Raw genomic sequence first — 20480 nt, 5'->3', positions numbered from 1 at the left:
AGGCTTTGAAACCATACCACATCCCTCTTGGTAAGACTCTAGTGTGTGATTATTCATTTTCTTATATTAAACCTTAATTTTAAAAGTTTTCTCTCTTTTTTTTCTTTTTTCTTTTTGAAACCATTCAGTGTTTGGCCATTGCACTGACTGCCTATAGAAATAATTGCGTTGGATTTTATCCCTTTTTGAGAAATTGGTGTAAATAATGTGCCTGTGAGTAGATGCGATAAAGATTATGTTGCAGAACTAAAGTTTAAATGTGTTGGGTTTATTTCTTTTAATTAAACATTGTGTTTCATTAGCTAATGCAATATCCTTTTTCTATATGCTGATTGTGCCGGGTGGCCTTCCTGTCTCAGATTCAGAGCATCACTGATGAATCTCGTAGCTCAATCAGAAGAAAGAGCCGCTCTAACCCACAGTGTATTGGCCAAGGGGTAGACAGTCTGCTACCTAACGATATTCAGGAAGAAGAGGTAGAAGATACTCACCTAGTTGTTCCCTTCCCATCACAACACTTCAAGCGCCTCTCTAAACCATAACTGTACTAATTATTGCCAGTGCCTGTTTTTCTAATTCTTACTAAATGATTTTAACATTATATGCAGAGAACTCCCCTTCCACAAATAAAAGTACATTTTTTGTGAAAAATTCAATAGTGATTTTCCATAGTTAACTCTTGAATTAATACCATGACAATCTTAACTTAATGATATTGAAGGACTAAACAAAATAGTTTGTTCTGAATAACAACATCTATTTGGATTTGTTCTGGTAAGTGTTCATTGACTCCATGAGTTTGTGATGATATAAAGGGGAAAATATTTATTCGATGAATCCATTAGCTATTAATCTTTACAACATGAAGTATCCTTATTAATGAAGATCTTTTGGAAAGGAATGTTGCACATAATTGTACGGTACTGCCCAAACCTTATGGAATACTGTATATCCTGCATTGCTTTACCTGGACAATATACTAAAACAGATCAATTTAAAGAAAGGCTAAACAAGATGAAGTGCCTTATCAGTAGGATATTTGCATTTCTCTTGCTTAAGGATGTTAACTATTGATATGAATGTACACTGGAAATTGCTTCAGATTACTCCATTTTTATTTCAATTTCATCTTGATGTAGAATTTTTTCTGGCCATAGATAAAAGGATACAAACATAGGCAATTTGCCAGTGTAATGTGTAGAATCCTGTTTAAAGAGGTGGATTGAACATTTAAAACCCAGAAGGTAGGAGGAAAAGCAGGAATTTGCATAGGGATGTTCTATATTTCCCATTAGAATTCACATCACCATCTATTCTATATTTTGTAAAATTATAAATTTTGAAATTAGAAATCTGTCCATAGATCACTTGATTAGTCTCATCTGAAATCAAATGAATTTAAACATCCATTATTGCCTACAAACTGACATTCCTCATTTCATCTTTTCTTAGTAGTTTAATAAAAGGCATTGGCTATACATTTATTTTTGAATTTTAAATTTCTCATTCAGAAGAAATTTGCTACAGTACAGTACATGAAAAAGTGGCACTTCAAGTGTGGGCAAATCCTTAGTTCATAGCAACATGGAATATTGTTTTTGTAGTTAACCTTTAGTTAGTAAGTTCTGTGTCAATGTTTGCTTAAAAGAATAGCAAAAAATATCTCCGAAGTAGGATTTGGTAGATAATCATCTCCTTTTCATGTTTAATGTATTGTGCTTTAAAGCCATTGTTTCATGTGAAAGATTTTCAAATCATGACGTAACCGTCCTCTAACATCTGAGATAATTTATAATTCTTTTTCACCAAAAATGTAAATAATATAATAAAATTTAATGTAATGGCAGTGAAATGACTCATTATTGCACTTAACATAACTGCATAGCACCCGATAGAAGAGAACTGACTCCCTTGCTATTTTTTTAAAAAAGAAAAACATTGATATACATACCTGTTTTTATTCTTTCATTAATTCATACTCTTGCCTACTAACTTATCTTATAGTCCAGGTTGCAGGCTTTCATGGTATATGCTGCACTTCAGGACACTCTTGGTGATATTTTGAATAGTGCCTCAGGGGTAGCCTATTCAGGTTGGTGTGGCAGAGAGAAAAGAAAGGAATGCTATCATTTTCCTTCCTTCCTTCCTTCCTTCCTTCCTTCCTTCCATCCATCCATCCATCCATCCATCCATCCATCCGATCAACCTCTGCACCTCTGTCTGCTACTGGTTGTGCCTTTGCCACATATCCTTGCTTGTTTGGGATGATCAAAAAGCCTTTTAAATATCTTCAAAAAGATGTTAATCTTTGAAACCTGGCATATATTTAACACCCAAATTGTACTAAGAAGAATCCACTCTAATAGAATCCAGCCAGATTTTAAAATACGCATGATGTTATGAAGCAAAGTAGTGCCATCTAGAGGAAAACCCAGTGATAAAGAAGGATTGGTTGCACTCCTTTACTCACTCAAAAGATAAAATTACAGAAACAGAATAATAAATTAAGAGTTATTTCTGATCCTAGTTTCTGTGGTGTGGAGAATAATTATTAGCCACCTCCCTCTACTTTCCCTTTACATGAGTCATCTTTTCTTCAGACTGAAAATCCCATATTTCTTCAGCCCATAATTAATTTGGCTGGCAGGCCAAACCTTTTAGCAGGGCAAGGAAGAAAAATAATAATTTGTCTGTTTTTGAGTCCATTTTTTAAATACATTTTTTTCTCAATAATACTGTGTAGAATTTAAATATGAAAATAACTTTTATGAGGTTAGATTATAATCTAATAATTCAACAATTTGTCCTAATGAAAGAAATAAAAAATATAGTGATAAAAAAGGAGGAAAAAAATAAAGGAGCTCTTTCTGTGTGCAGTAAAGACTTATCCTGGATTTTAAATGCATTAGAAAAAAAAGCAAACTTTCAGAAGAAAAGGCTAATAATAAAAACATCCTAGATTTGTGTAAATACATATATGTAAATATAAATAATTAAAAATATAATTTAAATTTAAGATAAATATTGATTTATAATTGGTTATTTAAGTTTTTTAATAGAATGCAAAAAAAAGAAACAATGTTATAAAAAGCTAAAAATATACACATACAAAATGTATATTTAGAGAGACACATTATATGAAATAAATTGAGGCCCTAATTTATTGTAATCATCCTTGGTTAGTCTGTATTAATCAATTCTGCAAACTGCTGAATAGGTAAAACATATGTTTGTGTTTCCAATGCTGAACAGTAAATCTTTTTGATTGTAAGTCCATTTTTTTTTTATTTAGAGGTCAATTCCCATGTGATCGAAATAGAATACTTGGTTATTATTATTGATATTGATATCATTATAGTTGTTGTATCAGTAGTGATACAACAGTAGTGATAAAATCAATAAGAAATTACTGATTTTTAGATATACACGTCAATTTGAATTTTGTGAAAGAGGCTATATACTATTGATACTATAATATTGACTGTTCATGTCATGTGACTATGATAATGACAGCAACTGTCCCAATTATTTATGTGGTAGATGGGAATAGATATCATTTTTGCAAGATAATAGTATAAACTCTTTGGAAAGCATATATGTATGTAAGTGCAAATTATTATTGTCTTCTCAAAGCTATTTTGCATGGACTTCTCACCTATATTGAAATTCATTATATATGCATATAGTTTGTCAAGCCACAATATTATTGGATCCTCTGCAACAACATGGAAGAATGAATTTCACACTACTTTTAGAAAAACCCAGATTTAGCATTTTAATGGTATAATTACCATTCAATTGGGGAGTCAAGCTATTGAATGGTTATTGCAAGTTAAAAATGCAGTTTTAATTCCCAAACAGTAGATTCTATAAGAACAGACCTCTACCTGTTTTGAATTAGCTGACATGTCAAAAATCTTTACTTTGCTTGCTTATCTTTGGCCAGGCTCAGTTAATCCATGACAGAAACACTGCATCCCATGGAACAGGAATGGTTAAATTGCAGACAACTATTGCTGCCCCAGAAAAAGTACAGATGACCTGGACAAAAGAGAAACTTGTATCTGAAAAGCATAAAAATAAAGAAGCATGTGCGCCAGGCTACAAAGATATCTTCAGTATGAAACCGTAAGTGGTTACTTAAGGAATAGAAGAAGTTATTAAGAAGAGATGAGTTCCAGGCTTGTGAATGCTGCTCAATCACATATTTCAATGCTGAAACAGTGGTGGGTTGCTATTGGTTTGCCCCAGATTGGGCAAACCGGTGGCGGTGGGAGGCTCCTCCCACCTGCCCGGATGTCTCTGCGCATGTAGAGAAGCTTCTGCGCATGCGCAGAAGTGTCACAATCGCACCTGCACCCATGAGCAAACCAGTAGCGACCAAAATTGAAACCCAGTACTGTGCTGAAACTGTAAATTGTTCTATTTTCCTTTTTTGTTATACATCCTTCTTTTAACTAATATTCTATACCCGTGATGGCAAACCTATAGCCATTATATCATTTGTGAGTGTTTTTTTCACCCATATATTTATTTTCTTCTGAAAGCAGTGATCTTTCACTTAAATCAGAACATTATTCTGTCTAGTATTTTTCTGGTCTCTCAAACCATTGGAAAATGGTTTCCTTCTCTAATTTTTTGCTTGGACTGTACAGCACCATTTTAGTAAGACCAGTATTTATTCTTGGCCATCCAAGTCCCATCTAAAGGGCATAATCTGTCTATACAGGATTTCTCCAAATGCATAATAGCATCCATCAGGCTTTGCTAAAACTGACCAAACTTCTGATCTGCACTTAAACAATAACCGTCTTTCAGATTATTCCTGACCAAATTGTGCTGGCTAGCCATGCAAGCCTACCCCATTATCTTCAGTCAGCGCTATAAACTGGATCTATGTTCCATAGAAATGCAACTTTTGGAAGAGTTGCTCTTTCTTCATTATCTTGTGATGGCTACTTCTAGAAAACTCTGGACATAGCTCTGCGCAAGCTCATAACTCATATTGAAGAACTGCAGCTCTAGATAAACAACCAGTTCTTCTGAGACCATTAGCATTTTTTTTTCAATTCCTGAATTTCACATTCTTAGTACATAAAGATATGGACACCCATATACTTTCAGATATGCTTAATACAGTGTCTGTATTTATATAATTCTGTATGCTTTTCATATCTTTGCTTACTTTACAAAACATATGGTTCACATGGTATTTAAAATAAAGTAACAATTGTTTGGTGTAATAGCTACGGTAGTGGCCTAGAAGGCAGGAGAGTGCGAGTTCTAGGCCTCCCTTATGCATGAAAACCAGCTGGGTGACTTTGGCCTAGTCCCTGTCAGCTCATCCTACCTAGCTATATTACTATTTGCATAGTAGTAGAAGTAACAAATATCTCTATATCCACCAGATGGTGATGTAAACTAAGTAATAACTGCACAGAAAGGCAGCACCAGCTAAATGAAACTGCCTGCCTAAATAAATAGAAAAAAGCTCAGTGTTTTGATTGTAAATTGAAGGACACAGTGTATGCTAACATAAAATCACATTATAAGTTAACTTCTTATAATACTTCTTCATAAGCATGAATTACTTATTCTATTTATGAATAATAAAAGAGTGATGGAAATTGACTTTCTTGAAGGCGTAGAAGCTCTCACGTCCATAGCAACTTACAACATTGCAACCTCTGTTTACATATATTTGCATCTGCAAATATAAGTATATTGATCTAGGAAATTAATTGTGTGTGCCTTTGGAAAGATAGTGTTGCTTCCTCTGAGAAAATCAGCAGCTTTTTCACTTGTGTATTTGAAAATGCATAAATATCAGGTAACAACAGAAAAGCAAGCAATTTAATTTTAAAAATTAGTGTATCTTCAAACACTTCAAAAATAATATGGTCAGGTAATACTTTCCTGAGGAGGAGGAGATGATTCGTGCTGCCTTGCCCCTACATCCTTCCTTTCTCACCGAGTAGCACATAGTAACTTCTCCTTTCTGAGCACAATATTTATGTTTTTTTCAGGTATATAGGAGATAGTGTGGTACCATTTCAGTTTTTAAGGGGTGGGAATCTCGTTATGGAAGGAATATGATCCAGTTTAGGACAGACAGAAAGCAAGTTCCCAGCAGGTTCAGAGAACCATTCTCGACATACAAAATAGGATCCAGATTTAATGATGTTAGATTTAATCATGAGAAAATGACATTGCTTTAAGTAAGATTGAGATAATGCATAGTCAAACTCGTATGGTTTTTTTAAAGACCATTTATGGTAATTTTTCATACCTAAAGCCCACTAAAAATATAGGTATCCATTAGAAGCTGTCATGTAGCCTGAAATTTGGAACTTCTCTCTAAATAACAAAAATAATTCACACCTTGAGAAGATAAGTATACTGTTTTCTGGATCAGTCACAATTGACTTCTTCAGAAGCTTTCAGAAGTAAAAAGTGTATGAAAATGCCTAGCCATATCTAGGGTTAATGAGAGTGTCAACATTGAACAGGAGTTACTATGATAGTTTGGTTTTTAAATTATATAAAGCATATTGTTTACAGATGATTAAAAACTTGAAGTCTATTTAATTTGCTATATTTATTGAAAATATATGCCCCTCAGGGTCAAATAATGCATTACATATTTGTTTCTTTTCCATGTAGAGAATGGGAACATCTGTAAGTTAAATTTGCTGCAATTTAGGTTGTTTTTCTGTTTGTCTGTGCTTTCCTATTGAATTGTTAGTGCATGTCTCCTTCCAATTGGCTTTGTATTATGTGTTTCTTGTGTCTATATATTGTGTTTTAGCATGCAAGTGAAATGGCAGAGCATTCTTCTCCTGGTTTTTTATTTTATTTTTTTAAAAGTCACATCTCTGCTTTTCTTGTCCACTTTCAATGCAAATAATATTCTAGAACTGATGAAATTTTTGTTTATATACATCATTTGACTTTTTCTTCCTCAAAATCCCATGATGCAAAGTTTTTTTAAAATTAACTCATTAACCAGAAATGCACAATAGTGTTTAAATAAAAATAACATGTATTCATTTATAAACACATAACAGAATTTGCAAATAATTTGCCAATGACATTGAAAGTATTTTTGTTGCTGAGTGATTTGCTGAGCCATATCATTGTTTATTTTATAGTCATTTAAATTGTAAGAATATATCTTGTGTTGCATATCTCCAGACTCCCTCCTATGTTTTTTTTTAAAAAAACCCAAGAACCACAGTAGATCCTCTTATTAAAATAAGATAAGATATGTCATGTATCTAGGTATAACTATGGCAAGTGGCACATATTTTTCTTCTTACTTTCTCCATTTTTCTTTTAAAATACACTAAAGACCCTCTACTGCTTTTTCCTTTTTTTAATGGATTGTCTCCTGCATTTTCTCTGAGTGAGTCATCTTCTGTTTGAAAAAATCTTTCTACAGAGCACTAAAGTTCTGTTGTGCATATTAAACAGCAATTAAGCCTTTATCCACACCTATCCTTACTGTACGGTACATGACTACTCTGATACAACAAAGGGGTTCCATGAGCAAGTTTTGCACCCATTGATCTGGTTGATTAACAGCATAATATCCATTTAATGTATGTGTGTAGGGGGGTGTCACTTTGTGTGTGTGTGTGTGTGTGTGTGTGTGTGTGTGTGTGTGTGTGTGTATTCAGTCAAATATATGGAAGCCCATGCTTTGTTCCACATAGCCTTTTGTTGAACTTATGCAAAGGTTCCTTTGCATCTGTCGCTATAAAAAGGTTTATTATTTGCTCCTTCAGTTTTGGCCCATAATTGTTTAAAAGAGAGAAAAGATTGTGTTTGAAGTACAAGCTGTTACATAAGTGGAAATTCTAGCAAATGTAAACAAAATCAATGATTAGAGCAAGATTTTGAATGAAAATCATATATATCATATATATGATATATATATATATATATATTCAACTTCTCTTTCTTAATTCCAATTAATTAATTCCAAAAGGGATGAATCTCTTTGAAATTGTTTATAGTTTACTACCGTAGTTAGATTAATCTTGACTTCATAAAAACAATCTCAGTCCATTTCATGTTTCTCATTCACTTGGGATACTTCAATTCAGTGATTTCCTCAAAAGGGCCACCATTTAACTGTTGCATATGTTTTAATTGGAACTAAAACTGAAAATGTTACCCAAGCCAAAAAGTTGAGAAATGCAAGTAAGTTTGTTTTATTTACAGTATGTATATATAAAGACTTGTAAGACTGCCTCTCTCACAATTTGTAACTCTCAGTGGAGAACATTAAAAATAATGTAAAAATTAATAGATTGATAATAAAACACAATAATTGTATGCCTATCCTGAGCAATTTCATAGTATAGTCAGAAGAAACAGGGCTTGCAAATAAACTGACCCAAGTACCATCTAGGGTTCTATAGGTGATAGCCAGCACTTTGCATTACATTGGATGCTTACTGGGAGCCAATGCAGATCATTGAGTGTGATGAAGGGGATATAGAAATACATATGTATAGAAATATATATGTCACTGGTGAGTTGCAGCCTCAACTGGGGATTTCAGGAATCCAATCTGGAAGTGACTAAGCCATGAATGAACATGGGCCTCCCAGTCTTGAAGCAAGTGCAATTAGTGCAAAAGAAAGCCTTCCTGATCATGGCTACCAGCTGCTTTTCATATAGGAACTGAAGGAAGATCTCCAGATCGCAAAATGCCTCCAACTGAGATAATGCAGTCCAACCCAGAACCAAAAGTGGAAAATGCCTAGATCATGGCAGATTTCAAATGCACAGGCACTCAGTCTTGCTGTGATTAAGTCAGAGCCTATTCTTCTTCACCCAAATCCCAAATTTCATTGAGATGTTACAGAAATGTATTGTGTGTTAAGAATCAAGATGCTGCAAATTTGCAATGAGAGAAATTATTTGTAGTAATAGAATAAGAGGATAATGTCTACAATTCCTACTTTTATCCCAACTAAAGTTTATCAGTGATTTCAGATATGTTTGTGTTCAGGCTAAAAATGTTGCTTTAAAATATTGTTATGATAGATCATCTGATGTTCATGGCAGGACATTTGTGATAGATACAGCACTCTTAGTGGTCAAAATTTATCAGAGTTCAGGCAGACTAGGTATACTCAAAATATTCTGAGACCAAAATACTAAGTTCGTAAAAGCCATAATGACTGTTCTAAAGCCTTTATCATATGCTCAGGATAAAATGTTCCATGTTGGTTGCTCAAAACAAAATGAGATTGTTTTTAAGTGTCATGTGTTATATTATTTGCTTGTTCTCTAAGTCATGAGTGGCATATTTCAAATGTCAGCCAAGATGTTAAAGATGATATTGTGCAAAAAATAGACTATTTCCAAATAGGGATGCAAAAAGAAAAACCCTGATCTATCTGAGAAAACTGGGGGGGTTGACAAAGATGCAACTCCTGCTTTCGTAGGGTTGCTTGAAAGTGAATCCCTGGGCTCTGTCTGTGTCTTGTGCTGTAAAATTTGTGCATCATTCAAAAAGAGCCTGTTTCGTGTAGCGGCTAAGGTGCTGGATTAGAAACTCAGGGATCGTGAATTCTAGTCCCGCTTTAGGCATGAAAGCCAGCTGGGTGATTTTTGGCCAGTCACACACTTTTCAGCCCAACCCACCTCACAGGGTGGTTGTTGCGAGGAAATAGGAGGAGGAAAGAGTATTAGATATGTTTGCTATCTTTAAATAAAGTTACTTAAAAAGCAATAAAGGCAGGGTTAAAAAAACCCTAAAAAATAAGTAAAGATGTTTTAAGTCCTTGTTCCTTTGGAGCACCATGTATTAGAGACTTTCCAAGTTCATTCCACTGGAATGCAGCAAAGTTAAAACATTCTGATAGAATGTCATGAGTGGAGCTGTTTTGAACCGAGCTCCAAGCTTTATTGGGTACACCCATAAGGGAAACACAAAGCACAAACTGTTCTATTATTTTATTCTCAGTGGAACAATTCACCTTCCTTAGTTGTACAGCACTTATACATTATACAGTGTGAAACTGGACGACTTCATAAATTTGGTGACAACTCTATTTTCTTTGTAAAAGAATTTTGGAATTCATCGCCACCAATCCCCCAGTTCATCCCAATTTCATTTCTGTATCGGTCTAGCCACTCTGTGCATCTGGTGAATTGAGCTGCACCTCACAAAAGCTTTTGCCTTGTAATCACATTAGCTAGGCAGAAAAAAGTGCTACCAGACTCTTTCTGATTCTCTGCTAGGCAAGTTAGATTGACATTTGAGATGACCCTTTAAGTGTAAAGCATGAGCATCGTGCAGTGTAAAAATGCATATAGATTTGCCTTTTTCTCTGCAATGTTCTTATTTTGAGCAGTTTAGCAAGCAGGAACAGTCTTCTAACTTTCAGAGCATGTTGCTTCCCCGATTTTAGGAGGAATCTGCAGGCCTTACTGGTTGATACATCCTGTATGTAAGAACTCTAAAGACAGATTGTGTGTAGCTTTTTAAAAGCATGAAATGGCTACCATGCAAAGTTTCAGTTATAATGGATTCCAGGTGCTTTCAGCAGAGGTTGTTGCTTTGAAAGTATCCTTAGCTGGTTGCTACTCAAATTTACTCCATCTGGCAGGACCAAACACTTTGGCAGCCACTAATCGGTTTCTCATTTCTACCTACTCCAATATATAAGGCATGGGAGGAGGGGTTATCTTTCCTTTTTCTCCTCTTCCTTTGAATGTTTTCAAATGATTGAAGCCAACATTCCCAGGCTTTGGAGGAACTCCTTCAGCAGCTTTAAACAAAGCCTGCCTCCCAACCACCCCAAGACCTTTGGAACAGCAGAAGTTCCCTTAATTTCCCTGGGATGATTGGATTGTCTGAATCCTGTTGGGGAGGCAAGGACAGGTGGATCAGAGAAAGTGAAACAGCACAGCAGAAGAATTCCTTTTACTCTTACAATGGACACAGTTGCTGTCCATCAGAACATTTACTTCATGTGATTCTTGGCTCTTTCCCTCTGATTCCCGTGCTCTTTTATCTCATTGAGGATGTGAGAGTCTCCATTTTGGGGAGACAGCTCAGAGAAGTGCCGTCTTAATTTCCTCCCAGAAGGCCTTCCATCAGCATTGTCTTCAAAAGTGCCTAAGGTGGAAATCATGGCATTCCTTACCTGAATTAATCATTTTCTTCAAAGCAGGAAATTATCTCTCTGAGACACAAGCATTGACATTCACAAATTAGGGCTGGGTAGAGATGTTTTCTCAAGATCTAAGTATGTGCTCCAGATACTGATCTTTTGATTCTTCTGTCACCAGTATCAGAGGAGGAAGATGTTTGTGAATTGGACTCAGTGGATTCTCTGAAGCAGTACACACATGGCATCTTGCAGTGAGCAGATGGTGGAACCCTTTTAGTTCTGTAATTTTAATTGTGTTTATTTCTGCAATCTATGTGCCACTCATTTTTAGCACATTTGACTATGTGCCATCAAGTCATTTTCAACTTCTAACTGCCACACAGATTTTTCCACAAAGATCTGTGCCTAACCTTTTAATCGATCTTCACTGTAACTGAGTCCATCCACCTTTGCTGCTGATCATCCTTTCTTCCCAGTTTTTCTAATAATATAGACTTTTTTGGAGGTTGAACACCTTGCAATAATACAAAAGTAAACTAAAATTGAAATTAAATAATAGCCCATCCAAAAACTAACAAAGGCTTTTGAGAACAGCCACTTCTGCCAATTTTCTGAACTCCAGCAGGGTAGATGCTGACCTGAATTTGGTGAGCACTATTCAAAGAGTGGGGCAGCCCAGAAAAACATCCTCTGCTGGTCTCTGTTGGCAGTTAGTTAAGGATGACTCTAAAGGTAACTTCTCTGCTAGAGTTTACTGGACGGGCAGAAACCAATGCAAGAAGCAGTCCTGCAGATTATCAGGTGATCGAGTTATATATATTGTAAAGATAACAAGTAATAGGTTGAATTGAAGCCATCTGGCAAGTGTTGCCTTTCTCACAGCAGCAGTGTTACTCTGTGAGTACTGCTTCAGGAAACCCATTGGATCCAATTACTCAAACTGCTGCATTCTGGATCCATTGTAGTTTCCAAGTAGTGTTCAAGGGCAGCCCCATGCAAAATAGTTCAGTCAAGAAATACCAAGACATGTGCTGTGAATATTTCCTGATCCAGGAATGGCCATAATTGAGATGGTGTTGTGCTAAGGCCTAGCCAAAGCCGCCATATGTTCCTCAAGCAGGAGTTGTGAGCTGAGGAGGACCACCAAGTTACAAATAGTTAATCCAGGAGAAAGTGACCCCATCCAGAAATAAAGGTGCAATATCACTGGTCTTGGTTGGCTTCCAAACCTACATCCACCCCATCTAAGGGTTGAGCTTCAGACTGTTGTTTGCCATTTAGATCCTCGCAGCCTCCAGATTTGTTCTGCCTCCTGTACTGCATAAGTAACTGTGATCTATTAAATTGCTTAACATGCCTTCTGCCACTGGTAGGACACATGTTAAGCAATTTAATACATCAAGATTACTTATGCAGTAGAAAAGGAAGAGATCAGTCATGATGGCTTTCATTCCTCTGACATTGGCTTTTTTGCAAACAACATTCAACAAGACCCTGGTCTAATCTATATGAAAGCTAGATATCAATCCACTCACTTCCGGGGGGCACCCATCTGTACCTACTCTTGCACATCAAGAAATTTCAGTGCAGAACTATTCACCTCAATGTTCACAACACCCAGTGTAGAACCTAAAAACTTTGTGTTACATTCCTCTGTTCAATGAATACAAAGTTTTTTATCTGGTAGATGTTCTCCCTGGTAGTGAGCCAGACTGCAGAGTTGGTAGCCTTATCAGGAGGAGGAGCTCTGCATGTTGTTTCCAGCCTCATTTCTGACCATGCTTAATGCACAAGACAATTCTGTTTCTCATAGGATTCAAGATATATGCTGACTGTCATTCTGCCTGCACCCTGCGTGTTGCTGCTCAAAAGTATTGATACATTGCATAAACTAAACAAAACGTGGCACAGGTCAAATTCTCTCTGTTGCAGTAAGCTTCTATTGACTTTATTGTAGTTGTGAATCTGCATAGTTCCCAGCTGCAAGGTCCAATCTTTTGTCATTCTCTCATGACCCACTATACAAAGGAATATGGCCATCTTGAAAGCCTTTTTCCCCAGTGCGTTCAAAGCAGTAACATAGATCTCAATCTTGCCTTTACAAGACACTGCAAACTTAATTTCCAAGCTTCAGCTGATGCAGTCTTAAACAGAAAAGATTTGCAACAACTAGTACTTTTTCAGTAGCACATTCAGTAAAAAAATTCTACTTGGCTGATATTGCTGTGCTGCCCTAGCTAAGAATACCCTCCAGCTACAAAAGGAAATTGTTTATTGGATTAACCATGTATTACTTTTAAGGAATACTAAATGGTTGTTATTCTAGGATTCCTCTGAATCAAAGAACTGTAGGTTTATGGTGTAGCAAATTCAAAACAGTTTGACCTGAACCCAATTGCTTTGAATTTGAAGTGTCTTGGCTAAACTGTGATGAAAGTGTTTCAAGCTTGAGATCTGCTAATCCAAGTTAATGGGATCCTTAGTGCAGCTACAGTATTTCAGTCAACAGCCAAAACATGTTATACTTGTATGGCGTTCAAAGCATTTCTTCCAAATTATTTTTGAACTGTTCATGTCCTAATTGGTTTTGGTGCTTTGCTTTTTCAGGAAGCAGCATAATATGAATTTGATGGAAACTTCTTTCCTGGACAAATGAAACTAAACCCAGAGTTTTATCATTCCCTGATAAAATCTTATACTGTACACTATAGAAAATCAGATTATTTTGTCTAGATCCAGCTAACTATTGTTCTAAGTCAAATACAAGTTTTCACCTTGTGAGATGAATTGCTGATTAGCAAACATTTTATTTGTTAGATTTAGGAATAATGACTTCATCTTTCATTATCAATGAAACAGTATTTCTAATTGTTGTTCTATCATAGGAATGAATCAAATGTGCGAAGGATGCATACTGCTGTCAAGCTCAATGGAGTTGTGCTAAACAAGTCACAAAATGCCCAGCTGGTATTACTGAACATGCCTGGACCTCCCAAGAACAGACATGGGGATGAAAACTGTATCCTTCTTTTTTTTGGTGGGGGGGGGACTTTAGCCAAAGTCTAAAACTTGGGCCTAATCAATTTACAAAGCAAAAATGAAAAGTCTTCATTGTAACCAATTAATATAACTATGGAAACTTATTGTGATATTATATAATCAGATGAAAAAAATGGAAATGCAAGAAATAAGAAACAGGTGAACATACAGGTGAACGGATCTATCTAGATCCGTTCCAGTCCGGCTTCAGGCCCGGGTACAGCACGGAAACGGCATTGGTCGCGTTGGTTGATGATCTCTGGAGGGCTCGGGACAGAGGTTGCTCCTCTGTTCTGGTCCTATTAGACCTCTCAGCGGCTTTTGATACCATCGACCATGGTATCATGCTGCGCCGGTTGGAGGGGTTGGGAGTGGGAGGCACTGTTTTACGGTGGTTCTCCTCCTATCTCTCCGACAGGTCGCAGTCTGTGTTGGCTGGAGGGCAGAGGTCGACCTCAAGGCACTTGGTTTGTGGGGTGCCACAAGGGTCGGTCCTCTCGCCTCTCCTGTTCAACATTTATGTGAAGCCGCTGGGCGAGATCATCCGTGGTTTTGGGGTGCAGTGCCATCTGTACGCTGATGACACCCAGCTGTACATCTCCACCCCAGACCACCCCAACGATGCCCTTGAAGTGATGTCCCGGTGCCTGGAGGCGGTGCGGGTCTGGATGGGGCGGAACAGGCTCCGACTCAATCCCTCCAAGACTGAGTGGCTGTGGCTGCCGGCGTCCCGATATAGTCAGCTGGTGCCATCGCTGACTATTGGGGGCGAGACATTGGCCCCCACGGAGAGGGTGCGTAACTTGGGTGTCCTCCTGGACGCACGGCTGTCATTAGAAGAGCATTTGACGGCCGTGGCCAGGGGGGCTTTCTATCAGGTCCGCCTGATACGCCAGTTGCGCCCCTTTCTGGATCGGGACTCCCTATGCACGGTCACTCATGCCCTCGTTACTTCCCGCCTTGACTACTGTAATGCTCTCTACATGGGGCTCCCCTTGAGGAGCACTCGGAGGCTCCAACTGGTGCAGAATGCGGCCGCGCGGGTACTTATGGGGGCGGCATGGCGCTCCCACGTGACACCTCTCCTGCGCGAGCTGCATTGGCTTCCGGTGGTCTTCCGAGTGCGCTTCAAGGTGTTGGTTCTCATCTTCAAAGCGCTCCACGGCTTAGGACCCAGTTATTTACGAGACCACCTTCTGCCTCCGATAACCTCCCACCGGCCAACACGTTCCCACAGAGAGGGTCTCCTCAGGGTGCCGTCTGTCAGGCAATGTCGGCTGGCGACCCCCCGGGGAAGAGCCTTCTCTGTGGGGGCACCCGCCCTCTGGAATGAGCTGCCCCCAGGGATACGACTAATCCCGGATCTCCGGACCTTCCGCCGGGCCCTGAAGACGTTTTTATTTCAGCAAGCCGGGCTGGGTTAAAAAATTTTTAATTGGTGAATTTTATGGGTAATGGGGTTTTAAATTGGAGAAGCCTAAGATAATTTAATTCTGTTTTAATGTATTTTAATATTTGTATTGTGTGTTTTTAATTTTGGCTGTTCACCGCCCCGAGTCCTTCGGGAGAGGGGGCGGTATAAAAATTTAATAAATAAATAAATAAATAAATAAATAAATAAATAAATAAGCAGGGAAAATAATATGTTTAATGACAACTTATCATAAATCATAAATCTTCTGAACCTTTTTCTTGTTTATCAAATATTTTTAACATAACCACAGAATACAGATACACTTTCATTTGTTAAGTATAAAGGGGATATGAATTTCTTCTCACATTTGTTTATATAAATATAGGAAAGAAAATAATATACAGCATCAATAGGTTCTTATTTTTTACTGAATATCTTTTAAAAATGGTTCTTTGATAATTATGGCTAAAATATTGGGATTTTTTTACTCTTTAAATTACAAAGGGTATATATTTCCCTCTTGTCTCAGGGAAAATATAACATAGTTGCATTGATGTAATCTTGTAATATTCCATAATTTGTTTTCCTTTGCCTTTGTTTTCAGAGGTTAAAAGAAAATCCTGAATAGCACATCACGTATATAATATTATATTGTTTCAATATTAAATTGGGAGTCAGGTGGAGAGAGAGAGAGGGAGGGAGATAAAATTGAACTGTAAACTGCCCAGAGTCATTGAGTGAAACGGGCAGCTATAGTAATTTTTTAATTTTTTTTAATTTTTTTTAAAATTTTATATGCCGCCCTTCTCTGGAGATTCAGGGCGGCTTACAATGCGTTAAGCAATAGCCTTCATACTTTTGTATATTTATACAAAGTCAGCTTATTGCCCGCACAAATCGGGTCCTCATTTTACCCACCTTAGAAAGGATGGAAGGCTGAGTCGACCTTGAGCCTGGTGAGAATTGAACTCGCAGTAATTGCAGGCAGCTGGATGTTAAATGCTGCCTTAGTAGGAGGCATTAGCTTCCTACGCCACTCAGGCTCAGGCTTAGGCTTACTGAATTGAATATCTATTCAATTCAGTAATTGAATAGATAGGCAGGCAGGCAGTTAATAGGAAGAATGAGGGTTGGAGCTGATTGTAACCTGTTAAGCATGAGGAGTTGAGCAATATTACCTTTGCTCTGGATCTTTTTAATGTTGCCTTTTTAAGTACACAAGGTGCTTTAAAATTTATTTTCACGTTCAATTAGCAAAAGTAAATAATCTCTCTTTGTATGAATCTCAGTTTCATGGCTGGATGTAGATTTGAAAGTTCTGTCTGACTCTTGCTTAACATGTCTTCTGGGGTGCAAATTATGCATTTTATGAGAAAGAACGTCATAGAGTAGTAATATGAATGTCATATAGATTACGTGCATTCCTTACAACCTTGACTGATTTAACACCCAGACATGGAGTTTTTGGAAGTTTTGACGGAAGGCTTGAACAGAGTGCTTTTGGTGCGAGGAGGAGGACGTGAAGTGATCACCATTTACTCCTAATAATTTTACATTAGCAAATGTTGGGAGTAAAAAAATTTGGGCTAGACTCACGTTTCTAGTGTGCAGAATACAACATTTACAGTTGAATACTATTCTCTCTCCTGTTTATTACATAGATGTTTAAAGTTTGTCTTTACTGAAGAAATGGGGATGTATATATTTTTATATTGTTAATGTAGAAAACCAGGAGACTTATTTTTGTCCTTCACATGAAGATGGGATACTGAGTATGGTCATAGAACCTATATACAGAAAAGTCTTTTTTGGGGGGATAGAGGAACACGTTTTAGTATTTTTTTTAAAATAACGATGGTTAAATGATGGGTTAGAAGAAATAAACAAAAAAAAAATGGGATGGGATGGGGACTCCAGGAATTGTTTTATAAATGTCTACAATTGTCATTTTACTACTGACCATGCTGAGTTACAATCATTTTCCCCCATATCTTTTCTCCTTAGATCTGTGCTCTTATTTACGTATCAATTTGTGAAATGCCTAGCACTGTATTTTTATGAGAAAAATAGTTTAATAAAAATAATTTAATTTAGTCACCACAATTATTTAACTATTTGAAAGGGCACCTCTGAGTTTTATTTATTTACCCTTAAGTTGTTTCATTAAGAAGCTGATTTGAAAAGATCATTTGCCAGTAACAGGTGGATCAAATCAAGTTTGTATTCAAAAGAAGGTTACTCTGGTCAGTACACAAATGTGCACAGCACGTCGCACTAGGTCATGGAGTGGAAAGCACCCTGAAACCTACACAGATGATCCACTTAAACAGCCAAAAGGGTTTTGTTTCAGCCTGCAAAAAACAAACAAACCACCCCTTCTTTTAGTGTCTACACAATCTCTCCTGTACCCTTGTTGTGCAAACTACTTAGCCAGGCATTAGGTGACCTAGTCCCAAGACTCAGACAACATTCCCAAAATGGGCATGATGAAAACATGTAGATTGGTATATTTTTCCAGTCTGTGAGCATTGAATGCATCTAAAGTATGGCTACTGGCAGTTAGAACCTTCTCCCATAAGTAGGTTCCATATATTTTGAGCCATATCCTAGAATAGTTATTTTTTTCTGAATTCCTCAAGATATTTTTCTATCCTACTACATTTTCCCATTATCTTTGTTACTGTCTTTCCACGGATGAAGACTCAAACGATTCCTAACCTTCACTTGGTATTAATGTATCCACTATTATAGTGAACTTTGGTTTGTTGAATATTTCTGTGTCAAGACTCCACTGCAATATGATTACCATTTTTAAAAATATGAAATGGGACATAGCTTTTATATATCTACTGCACATTTGTGAATTATTAAATGGAAATATCTGTAAGTTGCATTAGCATTTCCACAAATGTAATGGCTCATATGTTTTTATCACAGAACTTAGTAATGAGAAACTTAACAATAGCTTCATTCACTATAATTTGTTCACTGTTTCCCTAGTTTATTTTTGTAGCTTAAAATTGATAGTTGCTGGCTAGTCATTAGGGATAGTCTAATTACTTATTGATTGCCCATAATGAATTTCACGGTTATAGTTACACAGTGTTCTGTACAACTCCACAAACATTTAGAAAATTGTTCTTTCAAATGACCTTAATAGGCTGCTTTGAAATACTGTGCATCATTTTAGAATCACGGAGTTTGGCAAATCACTTTGGAAAGACAAAGGAATTCAAAGTTATCTGGAATAATTGCTTGCCTGAAGTAATAAAATGTTCAGAAGCATATGCTAATAGTAGAGCATATGCTTTGTGAGAAGAAAATCCCAGATTTAATTGCCATGATCCCCAGGTAGAGAAAAATAAATCTAACTTCCTCAACCAGTATTCCCATTAAAAAGGAATACATTCCAATTCAGTTTTCCAATTTAAAGTATTTGATCTTGATTGGAGTCATTAAAATATACACTCCTTTTTTCCCCTTTGGATGTTTGTTGTCTAGAACGGGTGTCAAACTCTACTTCATTGAGGGCCGCATCAGGGTTGTGTTTGACCTCAGAGGGCCGGGGTGGGCACAACCAGGGTGGGTGTGACTAGCTTGACGTCACGTGTTGAGGGCGCCTGTGATGGCCCGAGCAGTGAAAACTGCTCCCGAGCTCCATTTTTGGCTGCAACGGCTGCCTGCAACCCTCTGCCAGTGAAAATGGACCTTGGGAGTGCTGCACATGGTGTTCGGGAGCTCCATTTTCAGCTGCAACGACCTCCTGCAACCCTCTGCCAGCAAAAACTGAGCTCCCTTCCGAGCTATCTTTTTCCTGGCAGAGGCATGGTGGGCCAGTCTTTTGCTATATCCAGGGCAGCTCCGCGGGCCATATCTAAGCACCCTGTGGGCTAGATTCAGCCCCCGGGCCTTGAATTTGACCCCCCTGGTCTAGATCTTCATTATCATTAGTAATATGGTAGGGTTTTTCTCTATTAAATAATATAATGTTTGTTTATTTGAAAGAAGTCGAAGGGAACCTTGAGCTGCTGGATAATACTCATTTGATCCTACTTGTTTCTCATTTTAGTATGTCATACTTTGTTATCCTTGTTCTGCTGGCAATTTATTTATTTATTTATTGGTTCGAGTTATATGCCGTCCTTCTCCGGAGACTCAGGTTGGGCCTTATCTGTTTTTCTGTCACTTGCTACATGGAGTCTTGTCTGTGCAAGTGACTTGTATCACTACCTGAAAGTTCTTCTAGATAAGCTGTAATATCAGTGAAAGTATCATGCTGAAAGGGGAAATTAATCATACCTTTGCAGAGATGTTTTGCTTCGTCAACCAGCTGATAATATTTTGAGGAGCTTTTAGGAATAATTCCTAAGGATATAACAGTTGGCCTGCAAAGCTGATGACATTTACTTAGCAACTTCTCAATAGTATACTGTGTTCCCAAAAATGGAAAAAAAAAATACTCAAAGCTATGTTAGCTATTCTTCGTCTGGCAATTAGCTGACAGAAGAAAAAAAATCTATTGTTAGTAGCTTATCATAAATATGGTGGATATGGGTGGCTGATGGGGGAATCAAATGTACATATATCAATAAACACTTCAACTGGTGAGACGTTATTGTTTTCATTCTCTGAGCTTTTTTCTTTGGGACACAATGGGACAGAGATTTTTCAAATAGGTTCTGACACCCTTCTAGGGAAATATATCTTTGCATCCATATATATCAATGGTGCTGAAGCAAAAAATTCAAGAATTCAGACTAAGCTGTAGTTGTATAATGAATATTTTATCTTCAGGGAATTTTCTGCAATTAAAAAGTGAATGCCTATATATAAATAGCAGACAACACTATTTCTATTTCGACTGTGCTAGCATGCCTTTGGGTTTAAGGTAA

General features: G+C 37.2%; 1 protein-coding gene across 5 annotated transcripts in view; it reads left to right on the top strand.

Moving 5' to 3' along the window:
* SLC12A7 (solute carrier family 12 member 7) overlaps nucleotides 1-20190 on the top strand; it is a 111156-nt gene extending 90966 nt beyond the window's left edge. For 2 of the 5 annotated variants that reach the window (XM_070940779.1, XM_070940783.1), the window contains exons 22-26: nucleotides 360-476; nucleotides 3947-4128; nucleotides 6664-6678; nucleotides 14021-14154; nucleotides 17042-20190. In XM_070940779.1, coding sequence (XP_070796880.1) covers nucleotides 360-476; nucleotides 3947-4128; nucleotides 6664-6678; nucleotides 14021-14154; nucleotides 17042-17133 — 540 coding nt within the window. In that variant the 3' untranslated portion in view covers nucleotides 17134-20190. The remainder of the gene's footprint in view (nucleotides 1-359; nucleotides 477-3946; nucleotides 4129-6663; nucleotides 6679-14020; nucleotides 14155-17041) is intronic. The other 3 variants (XM_070940781.1, XM_070940780.1, XM_070940782.1) reach the window with 3 other exon arrangements.
* Nucleotides 20191-20480: the final 290 nt, after the last annotated feature.

This window comes from Pituophis catenifer, unplaced genomic scaffold, assembly GCF_029215685.1.
Source record: "Pituophis catenifer annectens isolate HBS135680 unplaced genomic scaffold, rPitCat1.0.hap2 SCAF_3, whole genome shotgun sequence".
Lineage (NCBI taxonomy): Eukaryota > Metazoa > Chordata > Lepidosauria > Squamata > Colubridae > Pituophis > Pituophis catenifer.
This window is presented reverse-complemented; position numbering and strand designations above follow the sequence as displayed.